Source organism: Arachis hypogaea, chromosome 15, assembly GCF_003086295.3.
Source record: "Arachis hypogaea cultivar Tifrunner chromosome 15, arahy.Tifrunner.gnm2.J5K5, whole genome shotgun sequence".
NCBI classification, from domain to species: domain Eukaryota; kingdom Viridiplantae; phylum Streptophyta; class Magnoliopsida; order Fabales; family Fabaceae; genus Arachis; species Arachis hypogaea.
The window spans coordinates 140,590,071-140,602,631 of NC_092050.1; the positions used below are offsets into that span (position 1 = coordinate 140,590,071).

At 32.8% G+C, this 12,561-nt stretch overlaps 2 protein-coding genes across 2 annotated transcripts; both read right to left on the reverse strand.

The window, feature by feature from the left end:
- Positions 1 to 460: 460 nt before the first annotated feature.
- On the reverse strand, positions 461 to 2,452 carry LOC112749060 (uncharacterized). Its single transcript, XM_025797330.2, has one exon. The coding sequence runs from the start codon at positions 2,316 to 2,318 to the stop codon at positions 657 to 659; it is 1,662 nt and encodes a 553-aa protein (XP_025653115.1). The 5' UTR covers positions 2,319 to 2,452; the 3' UTR covers positions 461 to 656.
- Positions 2,453 to 7,152: 4,700 nt separating this feature from the next.
- Positions 7,153 to 10,585, reverse strand: LOC112750925 (uncharacterized). The gene is made up of 2 exons (XM_072216969.1): positions 8,817 to 10,585; positions 7,153 to 8,326 (listed from the first exon to the last, which is right to left on the reverse strand). The coding sequence occupies exon 1, from the start codon at positions 10,492 to 10,494 to the stop codon at positions 8,980 to 8,982; it is 1,515 nt and encodes a 504-aa protein (XP_072073070.1). The 5' UTR covers positions 10,495 to 10,585; the 3' UTR covers positions 7,153 to 8,326; positions 8,817 to 8,979.
- Positions 10,586 to 12,561: the final 1,976 nt, after the last annotated feature.

Consider the following 12,561-nt stretch of genomic DNA (forward strand, 5'->3'; position numbering starts at 1 on the left):
ATTTCTAAGAATTAAAGCCCTGTAACATTAATTATGAAAATGAACAAAGCTTTTAAGATAATTCATATTTGAACCAAATTAGCCAAATTCCTAGAAATTCCTTCTTGCACGGCCTTTTTTATTTGAAACATCAAGTGTAATCACAGACTTAGTATACAGGTTTCTTCACCTATGATCAGATTTTGAAAAATAACAAAAATGTTGAAATTGTCAACAAAAAAAGTGGGGTCATGCATTTAGTATATGTATTTGTTTCAAAGATGGCAGTGAAAATCATAAATCTATGTCATTAATCTTGCCACCGCATGTCTTTTAGAAGAATTCTAAGAAGATTCAGTCAAATAAAGCACAGTTGCTCAGCAGACCAATCATGAGCTCTTAATTACTATCAAGAAATCTTAAGCACTAAGCCACCAGTTACAACTAGGAAAATCCGCCGAAACAGGATGCATGATAGCCATGGTAACAAAGACTCAAAAATCAGCCAATAACACAAGTTCAAAATTAATTCAATAACAGTGAGATAACCAAAATCAAGGTGATAGTGAGTTCATGGCATTTCCCAAACTCTCCACCCCAATAGATATAAAATTTACCAAGTTCTGTACAAATTTTGACAACAGAAAATTTATTAATTTGAGTTGATTTATTTCTCCTTAGTATCTTTTCAATAAGCCTCTAGCAATCATTTCATGAAGATGTTTCAGCGCTTGATCATTTTCACCTTTTTCCAACAGAGCACGAATAGTTGTTTCGTAAGTTACAGCATCCAGAGAGCAACCATTGTCTTCCATTTCCAACTTTAAGGCCAATGCTTCATGAAGTAGGCCCTCTTTGCAGAGCCCATTGATCATAACATTGTATATCCTTGTGTTTATGTGATAGCCTTTAATGGAAAGATCTTGAAAAATCTCTTTTGCATTTTCAAGTCTTCCACTTTTGCAGAGGCCATCTATAAGTATGGTGTATGTAACTATATCTGGATCAATGCCACTCTCTTTCATTTGATTGAATAACATAAGTGCCTTGTCATGTTGTTTGATATTGAACAAAGCATCCATCAAAGAATTGTAAGTGATTATATCGGCAGGTTGACCTCGATCATGCATCTTTTCAAGAAGTTCCAAGGCGCAAAGGATTCTCTTTGATTTTCCCAAGCCATCAATTAGAGTACTGTAAGTTACCGTGTCAGGAACCAAGTTCTTGTGACGCATCTCTTCGAAGAGATTCAAGGCATCATCGATCATTTTACTTTTGCAAAAGCCATTAATCATGATATTGTAACTCCGAACATTAGGAAACACTCTATTCTCGGCCATTGTGTTGAATATATATTTTGCCTTATTTACCTGATTAACCAAACAATATCCATCCATTATGCTGCTATAAGTAACCACATCTGGTTTCACACCATGTTTTGTCATCACAGCCAACACATTCTTAGCATCTTTGATCTTTCCTTCCTTGCATAGCCCATCGATCAAAATACTATAGGTACGAACATTTGGAGTAATGTTTCTAAGCACCATATCACTTAACAAATCAATGGCTTCCTTATATTGACCCTCAAGACACAATCCAAAAATGAGAGAACTGTATGTGATAACATTAGGAGAAATTCCCTTAGCAAGCATTTCAGAGAATAAATGAAAAGCCTGACTTACAAGTGTATCCTTGCAGAGGCTATCAATAATTGCGCTGTACATGAAGACATTAGGAGCAATGCCATACCGTGGGATCTTTCTCAACACTTGAATAACAGCTGATGTCTGTCCGGTCTTACAGAGCCCATTGATCAACGTCCCATAAGTGACTTGGTCGAAGTGAAATCCATGAGCCAGCACTCTGTCATGAAAGCGCACTGCTTTTTCAATACTACCACAGAGATAGAGACCTTTCAGGATTGTTGTCAATGTTACCGTATCAGGTTGATAATCCATTCTAAAAATCTTGGCCAATACAGAGAAAGCAAGCGTCATACGACCCATGCTGCAACAACAATTAATTACGATGCTCAAAGTAAATAAGTTGGGAGCGATTCCTCTGGCTTGCAATTGCTGAAAAAGGGAAATGGCGGTGGGGAAATGGTTGGTCTTGGCAAGAGATCCCAAAATCTTGGTGAATTGGATGATGGATGGAGGGCGACGCATAGAGAGCATGCGAGTGAAAGAATCAACAGCTTCATCAACTTGGCGAGTGGATGGGGGCTCAGAATGAGAGTGAAGGGATGAAGAGGAAGGGAAGGAAACAAAATTAGGGATTTGGAGAAGAGAATACCTAAAAATGAAAGTGATCGTTGAGGTTGAGGATGACAACATTTTAGTGATTCGCACTTTCGCTGTTAAGTTTGGGGGAGAGCTCTCTGCTCTCTGGTCGAAGACATAGACGACTAGACGTTGCTATCTCTGCGGAAATAGTTTTCTCAATTGTTTCTGGGTAGGGGTATGTCTAAGACAACGACAACAACTTTATGCAGCGCACCTTTATATAAATTATTAGATTTTATTAAAAAATAAAAAATTAATATAAAAATAAAGTATCGATGAATTTTGATAAATATGAAATATTTTAATATATAAAAAATTATTTTTTTATATATAATATTTTAAATAATAATATAATTTTTATTTTTTAAATAAATAAATATAAAATACAGAAATATAAAAAATATGAGTAATTTTTTATTAAAATTAATTATTATGCAATAAAATTTTTATAATATTTTAAATTGTAACATAAAAATATAAAATAATTAAATTTTATATTATTCGATAAATAATTAAATTATTATATTTAAAATTTATTAGCTAATTACTTTTGTTACAAATATTATTATATAATCTAATTTTTTATCGAAATATTTGTGAAATTTAAAATATTCACATTTTTTTTAAATTTATTTTTTATTTTTTTGCATTATTTTTTAACATTACAATTTCAATCAATCACCAACTAATATTAGCTGTTTACACTGATTATTCATTGTTTTCGACAATCTTAAGTTTTAAATTTTAAATTTTAAATTCTATATCTTAAATTGATTTTATTTTATTTTATTTTCAAATTTTTTTACTTGATTTTTGAATATTTTTATTATTTTTAATTTTAAATATTTTTTAATAAAATTTTCTTTTCCTACATTTTCTAAACCAAATAATAAAAAATTTAATTTTTCATCAATTTTCTTTCCCTACAGTTTCTTTTGGGTTAAATATAATTTTGGTCCTAACGTAAAAGCGTAAAATTTATTTCGTCCCGGCCTTTTGTTCATTACAAAATAGTCCCAAAGGTTTAACTTAGTTTAAAACTATCCTTCGAACTAAAATCTCCTTCCCCTTCCCTAAAATCAAGCACAAACACAAGCAGAAACAGAATTAGAAGCAACAACAACAATGAATCAAAAATGAATCAACAATGTAATCAAGTAGAAGCAGGAGCAGGACAACAACAACAATGAATCAACAATGGAATCAAGCAGAAGCAGGAGCAGAAGCAGAAACAGAAGCAGGAGTAGAACAACAACAACAACAATAAAATAATATAATCAATCAGAAGCAGAAGCAACCAGAAGCAACAATAATAAAAAAATCAACAACATAATAGAAGCAAAAACAGAATAGAAGCAGAAGTAGAAGAAGAATGGAAGCAGAAGCAGAAGCCAGCGAGCAGGGACGGATCCAGAAATTTTAATAAGGAGGGGCCAAATTTTAGATAATTTGGCTGAATTTTGGATAATTTTTTTTATTTCATAAAAATAATTAATATATAGTTATTAGAGTTAGTTTTTTAAAAGATTTATCAAAATATATATATATATATATAATTATAATTTTTTTCACAATTTTATTTTTAATATGATAATTATATAAAAGAAATATAATAATATCAATAGTACATTATAAAATTATAAAATACCAATAATTTATAGTATGTTTAGTTAAAAATTATCACATATCTTATTAATTAAAATTAATTCTTTCAAAAATTTTAAAAAATTTGAAAATAAATTATAAATTATTAATTATTTGAAAGACATAGTACCCTTATAGAATACAATATATAAGATATCTTTATAAAATTTTTTCTTTTAACAACGTAAATTTAGAAAAAAAAATGAGTATTTTTTACAAGAAAATAATATTTAAAGTACATAATATAATTACCAAAATATAATTACGTAAGTCATTATTAATATAATAATATAAATATTAAATATATTAATATAAAAAAATAAATGATTTTTTAAAAATAAATATAGAGATTATTATATAAAAACTAATTTGAAAGGTACAAAGACACTTGAGGGTATGATATTAAATTAGTTAAGTAAAAAATATTAGTGAATTAAACAATTAAAACATAAATCTATCACATAATAAAAAATAATATATATAAAATTATTAAATTACATAATATTTTTTATTTTTTAAACACATGTCTCATGTATAAGTATAGTTTCTTAAAATTTTGGGGGCCGAGACCACTATTCGTCCTCCTCTAGGTTCGTCCCTGCCAGTGAGCCACCCAAAACCGGCATCACAGCGCCGATCCGCCATCATAGCTCTCCAACCCTTTTCTTCTTCTCTCTTCGCGCTACCTTAGCTCACCACCGAAGCCTTCCCCTATTCTTGCCTCGAACTAGAACAATCTGCCATCGAGCACCTCCGCCGAGCCCAGAGGAACAGCGACGGCGGATTGGAGCGGCGAGATCCTTCCCCTTTCCCCTCGCGAATCGCTTCCCCCTTTCCCGCCTTCTCCGTTCTCCCTTATTCAACGTTTTTGTTTCTTTTATAGTTAGGGGTATCTTTGGAATAAAAATAAAAAATTTGATAAAAATGACGATTTTAAAACAAACTGAAACTTTTAGGACCATTTTGTAGCGAAAAAAAGGTCGATGACGAAATAAATTTTCAACCTCTACGTTAGGGACCAAAATCTTACTTAACCCTTTTCTTTTCCCTCATATTCCTTTAAACCAAACAATGTGTTAGTAGCATTTGCTATCTTAGCACTAACGAGTCTATATGTTTGCTTAGATGAGGAATTTTCTGTTCTTTTGCAAATAATCATAAATTCTATTCTATAAAGTTCATTTCCCACATTTTTTTTTACTTTTATAATTTAAATTTTGAGTGATAGATGTATTGAAAGTTGAAACAAAAGGTTAAAAATACACTCCTTTCTTTGAATTGTACTATTTAAAAATCTTACATGATTTTTTGGTTTATGTGCAAAAAATTTCGCACACAGAATACCTAAGGTCCGATTTGTTCATCAATCAAGTTTGAGTACAAATGAGAGGTTAGGTTTTCTCTCCCTCGCAATACCAATCCTCCAATTTGTGTATTATTGTTTAAAAAAAATTAACTTCATATCAATACAATACATTCCAAGTCCCAATAATCCATAACAACGTATAACACGTAATAGAAATTCATTAAAAATAAATGCAGGTAACATTCTTATTCCTTTTGTGGGAATTTATTTTGATCAAATCAGAAAAAAATTCATCATTCTTTTGCTTAAATTCAAGAAACATTCAAGAGTGCACATATTAAAATAACTCAGAATTAAGAACATGATGTTTGAAAGGGTGAATATACAAATAAAGAATTTTTACTATGGTGTTGAAGGGATTATTTATTAAAGGTGGATACTCTAACGAAAAATTTAAATTATCTTCATGTGAGAATGCTTTTGTTTAGCTATTGGATAGTGGATTGTAAGGTTTGATTTTAACATGTTATGAAAGAGTTATCTTTATTTAAAATATGACTAAAGAAATAAATTAAAAGTTAGTCAAATATCTTTATGAGATGTTTTTGACATTTTTATTGGAGTAGGTACCTTTATTAAATGGTGATTCTATGCCAAAGTTTGAGTTCTTTAAAATTGCAGGGGGTGCAGTTTCTTCCAGAGAGCATTGTATAACAGCTGAAGAAGAGGAAAGTGTTTGAAAATTTATCAAAATCATTAAGAAAAATGACGCTATGTGGTTCATGAAGATGTTAGTACCGAATGCTTAATGTATTTTAACAATTTGTGTTTGAGGGCCAACATCCATGAAAGGAAAAATATTTTTAGCAATACAAATAAAGAACGGTTTATTCTGTTTTGACTTTTGACCATGACTTATGATTTATTAATTAAATAAAAAAAAATTAGGTTGAAGTGAAATTGATCCTTGCAAGTACTCTCAAATAATTCATAATCCAAGGCCTATATGTGATATTGAAATTCAGCACAAAAATTTATTAATATAATTTTGTGTTACATATTTATGAAGCAAAAAATACGTGGAGGTAACAAACACTGAGTTAAAAAAGAATGTTTCAACTAAGTGGGTGTTGAAATTTAGATTTTAACCCAAACATTATTACAAGTCGCAATTCACAAGACAATTATATGGACAACTACTTCACTTATTATAAGCGATACAAAAATAGCGTTTGTGCATCACATTGTTAAGCGTCTTAGGCGTAATTATACTATTTGTGATTTAATTAGATCTATTACGTTGGTACCATTTCGTATTTTATCATTTGATTCCTTGACTATAAAGTCAATATTTCATCATTTGATTGCTTGACTATAAGTAGTTTAACTTTAAATTCTACCTTAGACATGAAAAATATTTTGTGACCAAATTATTTATCTTTATGCTGATGACAGTAGCGAAAACATTAATAACTATGTTTCACCTTAAAAAATTCAGAAAAATAGTATTAGTAATTGTGTCACTTTCAAAAAATAAAAAAGAATAGTATTTATGATTCTATTAGGTTAATGGCTCAATCGTAACTTGCTACATACCTTTTTTTAAAGGTAAGAACAAGATAAAAGCATAACATACAAATTAGTAGGCTAGTGAAAAAACTCTTTGGTATCCTTACTATTTTTCTGTTACAGTCAAATTACTGAATTATTTCTCATCAATTTATTCAATAATTTATTTTTCTTAAAATCAATTCATTTTTATTTCTTTTTCCCCTATTATGTGAAATGAAGATTATTTCGAACAATATTTTTAACTTCATTCATTTTCTAATTGAAAATATCAAATGTATTTTTTTTCAAATATATAATTTTTAAATGTAACTAAGATAACAAAATATATATAAAAATAAAAAATCAAACAGTACCAAATCATACTTGATTCCAGCATAATTCTTTTATACCTCCCCAAAAAAAAGAGAGAGCATTTCGCCTAATAAGCCATCGAGATAAGTGAAAAAGCATTACAAGAACCAATCAAAGCCGTTGCAGAAACACAATAGACCTAACAACAACAAATTAACAATCTCAGCAATAAAGGGTACAAAGATATAAATGGAACAAAACTAAAAGTGCAAAGCTTGATCTTACACAAACAGCTGCACAACACCTGCCTCGAACTACCTTAACACCGCCCAACTGCATATGTGCATGTCAGGGAAATGAACTTGTGAATGTCAAGCCATTTCAAATTTTCAATCCAATATGATCAATGTAATATCTATATCTCGTATAGTCTAAGCCAGTAATATTCAGTGTCTACCTACTAGACTTAGATGCTTTCCAGTACATAAAGACTTAGATGCTTGGGCCCTATTACTGTAGTATGTTGCATTCTTGCTGCTTAGTTTAATGGCATCTGAATAAAATCCAATGGCTTTCTGCTACTGCTTGCCCTTGTAAACTAGTTATTTTATATTTCCACCTTCAAAAAAAAAAAAACTCAAAAAGACAATGATAAATGCCATTTTTTCAAAATTTTTAATGTCAATTTTTTTTTCTGAAAAAAAAAAAAAAAACAAACAAATGGACCAATGCTTTTCATGATAACTCCAAGAACGTTTCAAATGAATCAATTGATCTATGGTGGAGCCAGCATAAAGATGAAAGTTATCAAGCCATCAACCTACAAGTTTAGCTCAGCTAACAAATGAAAATACTCTCTACTGAACAATTCCTATCATATAAAATTACCATAATTGTTTCATTAAAACCAGATTTGATCACATAATTGTTTCTTAACACAATATTTTAGCTTTCATGAGATTCCAACTTAAAAGCCCGAATATACCACCAAAGTTTCTCATTTTAATTGTAAAGTTTATAGGTTTATTATTTTTCTTAACATGATTATATGGGAACATACAATTCATGATAGAGTATTCCAACTTTTTTGAGCATTAACCTGTGCAAATGTTTCTTGCTACTCTTTGGGGTGCTTGTAGATTGCGCAAGAGGCTAGTGTTTGATCAAAATCATTTGGCTTTGAAGTTTGAATCAGTAACTTTTTTTATCAAGTTGATTGCTTTGGTACAACATGCTTCGGGTATAACTGCATGAACACAGAAAAATGAGAAGATGTTTACAAAATAACATTAGATTTCATCTAAGGCTACATCAGACAGTATGCTGCTGCATGGGAGTTTACTTTAAATATGGGGGAAATGAAAAGATCGAAAGACAATAAGAGTGCAGGGAAGCTTCACAACTAACAAGGATTCCCTTTGAATGATGAAAATCACAACCATTTCAGCTTAGGAATAAATTAACATCAATGCACATATATAATTACGAAAACAAAAAGGGAAATAATGATAGATCCGACAAGCCACATATAACAGCCATCTAGTCACCGAAAATGCCATAAAATAAGCAACTACAAAGAAAACACTTAGGTGTGGGTAAAGCAGAATAAAGAATCACAATCATGTGAAGATCTACAAGCATTAATATGGAATCGAAAGATGATCGAGAACAAAACACAAGTTAAAAAGAAAGAGATACAAACAACATTTTGTGATGTCTGACAAGAAGAATCTCACCAACTTTTATCCTTGCAATAGGCCTCTAGATATCATTTCACGAAGAAGTTTCTCCGCTTTATCATTTTCACCTTTTTCAAACAGAGCACCAATGATTGTTTCATAAGTCACAGCATTTGGTAAGCAACCATCGTCTTCCATTTTTGCCATGAGTGCCAATGCTTCATGAAGCAGACCCTCTTTGCAAAGCCCATTGATCATAATGGTGTATGTCGTCACATTTGGAGGATAGCCTTTCACGGAAAGATCTTGAAAAATGTCTCTTGCCATTTTTAAGTCTTCCACTTTTGCACAGGCCATCTATAAGTATGTTGTATGTATATATATCTAGATCAGTGCCACTCTCTTTCATTTGATTGAATAACATAAGTGCCTTGTCATGTTGTTTGATATTGAACAAAGCATCCATCAAAGAACTGTAAGTGACTATATCAGCGGGTAGACCTCGATCATGCATCTTTCCAAGAAGCTCCAAGGCACAAAGGATTCTCCTTGATTTTCCCAAGCCATCAATTAGAGTACTGTAAGTTACCGTGTCAGGAACCAAGTTCTTGCGACACATCTCTTCAAAGAGATTCAAGGCTTCATCGACCCTTTTACTTTTGCACAAGCCATTAATCATGATACTGTAACTCCGAACATTAGGAAACGCTCTACTCTCGGCCATTGTGTTGAATACATATTTTGCCTTATTTACCTGATTAACCAAACAATATCCGTCCATTAAGCAGTTATAAGTAACGACATCTGGTTTCACACCATGTTTTGTCATCACAGCCAACACATTCTTAGCATCTTTGATCTTTCCTTCCTTGCATAGCCCATCGATCAAAATACTATAGGTATGAACATCTGGAGTAATGTTTCTAAGCACCATATCACTTAACAAATCAATGACTTCCTTATATTGACCCACAAGACACAATCCATAAATTAGAGCGTTGTAGGTGATAACATCGGGAGAAATTCGCTTAGCAAGCATTTCAGAGAATAAATGAAACGCATGACTTACAAGTGTATCCTTGCAGAGGCTATCAATAATTGCGCTGTACATGAAGACATCAGGAGCAATGCCATGCCGTAGGATCTTTCTCAACACTTGAATAGCAGCTGATGTGTGTCCGGTCTTACAGAGCCCATTGATCAAGGTCCCATAAGTGACTTGATTAAAGTGAAATCCATGAGCCAGCACTCTGTCATGAAAGCGCACTGCTTTTTCAACACTACCACAGAGACAGAGACCTTTCAGGATTGTTGTCAATGTTATGGTATCAGGCTGAAAACCCATCCTGAAAATCTTGGCCAATACAGAGAAAGCAAGCGTCATACGACCCATGCCGCAACAACAATTAATTACGATGCTCAAAGTAACTACGCTGGGCGCGATTCCCCTGATTTGCAATTGCTGAAAAAGGGAAACAGCGGCGTGGAAATGCTTCGTCTTGGAAAGGGATCCCAAAATCTTGTTAAATTGGATGATGGGAGGAGTACGACGCATAGAGAGCATGCGAGTGAAGGAATCAACAGCTTCATCAACTTGGCGAGTGGATGCGGGCACAGAATGAGAGTGAAGGGATGAGATTGAAGATGAAGAGGAAGCGAAGGAAACAAGATTAGGGATTTTGAGAAGAGAATACCTAAAAATCAAAGTGATCTTTGAGGTTGAGGATGACAACATTTGAGTGATTCGCACATTCGTTAAGTTTGAGGTTGTGCTCTCTGCTCTCTGCTCCAAGACGTAGACAACTTGCTGTCTCTGCGGAAATACTTCTCTCAATTTTAAATTATAACATCAAAATATAAATAATTAAATTTTTTGGTTAAATTACAGTTACTCCCTACAATTTTAAATTGATTTCTATGGTCTAAAAGTTTGTAATTGAGTGCCTGAAAAAAAATTAAAATTTATAATTGAGTTCCTACCATTCAAACACCATTTGATTTAACGGAATATTCGACAGCATATTCACCCCTTGAACATGTGAGTTGCACGTGCAATAGCTAAAATTACAAATGACTCGTTATTTCTTTCTTCCAAATTTTGTAATGACAAAAAATCCGATTGAGACCCTTCGTTATCTTCGCACTTCATCTCCAATAGAATATGTCTCTGCTCATGCTTCCCTTCCATCGTTGGAATTAATCGTCGAGTGTGGTTCGGACTATGTGGAGTTGCTGACTGATTGACATTGTTGACAGTTGAAGAGTGACATTTGCAAGAGAGCAACATTAAAACAGGTAAGAGTTCCTAATCCCTAAGGCTGTGAATTGAATGTTATGATTTGACTCCTTTTTTTATTTTTATTTTTCCAGTAGAGGTTAGAGTATTTACTGTATTTAGAATTTTTCTGATAAATCTTTTTTTTTTTTGTAGTGATGGGAGATTCTGTGTTTACTAATGATCTCCACCATGGTGGTCAGATGGTTAGTAGGAAAGGAGGGAAAGAATACCTTGGTGGAATGGTAGTGGAAGGGTTGCAGTTTGAGTTAGATGAGTGGTTATTACAAGAAATTGTTGCAGCGCCGAAAGAAATTGGATACACAGACAATGCTAAAATTTGGTGGAATGAACCTGGAGTTGCATTGAAGGATAGTTTTAGGGAGTTAAAGCCTGATGGAGATGCAATGAGAATGAGTAAGTTTATAGTGGAATAAGAGACTAACTACTGCCATGTGTATACGGTTAATGGATGTAGACAAGAAAATGGGGTTGAGATAACCTCAAATGATGAGGACTATATATCTTCTGATGGTGAGTACAGTGGTAATAATTTAGTTGAAATAGAAGTGGTAAGTCAATCAGAGTCTTCAAGTGAAGATAACAGGTTTGATGACAGTGCTGATGATGGTGATCATGAGGATCATTTTGACTTTGATGTTGAAGAAGAAAACCAACAAGATCAGCATCCAAATGCCTTTGGAGGTAACAGTGGCTCATTAGGAACAGATGATAATAATATTGGTGTGAGAGTTGGTGTGAAAAATAACACAGAAGGGGTGGATGAAGATGGAGCAGAAATTGATGTTGGAGATATTTCTTTGGGTTATGATACAAAGTCATTGGACAACTATGATGAAAATTCTGATGAGCCTGTAAGAAGAAAGAGGTATCCTAGAGAAGCTGACATGAGTGTTGATTATGAATTTTGGTTGGGGACTGAGTTTAAGTCTATTGCTGAGTTTAAGGAGGCTATTAAGGAACATACATTGTTGAATGGGAGGGACATTAGATATGTCAAGAACGATCAGGTTAGATGTAGAGTCAAATGCAAAGATTTAAGAGGAGAGTATCCATGGATGTATTTGCAAGTAAAGTAGAAAAATCTGGTTGTGTTAGATGAAGACATTGAAGAGCAAGCACACTTGTGGGAGGAATTACAGTGGCCGTCTTGCGTCCAGCAATTGGATTGCAAAGAAAATCACCAATAACTTAAGTAGAGGAGAAGATATGAAGTTGGGTACTGTAATTCAAATAATTCAAGATAAATACATGACAAATATATCTGTGTGGAAGGCTTGTTGGGCAAGAAGAAAGGGAAGGGAAGTTGTGCAAGGGAAGGTAGTGTAGCAATATGGTAGGATCAGAGATTACAGTGTAAAGGTACTGAGAGCAAACCCTAGATCGACATTGAAGCTGAAGTTGGATAGACCCTGTCCAATAATCCAACCAAGGTTTGTGCGAATGTACATGTGTCTCGATGCTGTGAAGAAAGGGTTCCTGGCTGCTTGTAGGCCTATTATAGGA

Bases quoted from the DNA above. Each gene is read 5' to 3' on its own strand.
- LOC112749060 (XM_025797330.2), bottom strand. From the start codon at position 2,318: ATGTTGTCATCCTCAACCTCAACGATCACTTTCATTTTTAGGTATTCT.
- LOC112750925 (XM_072216969.1), bottom strand. From the start codon at position 10,494: ATGTTGTCATCCTCAACCTCAAAGATCACTTTGATTTTTAGGTATTCT.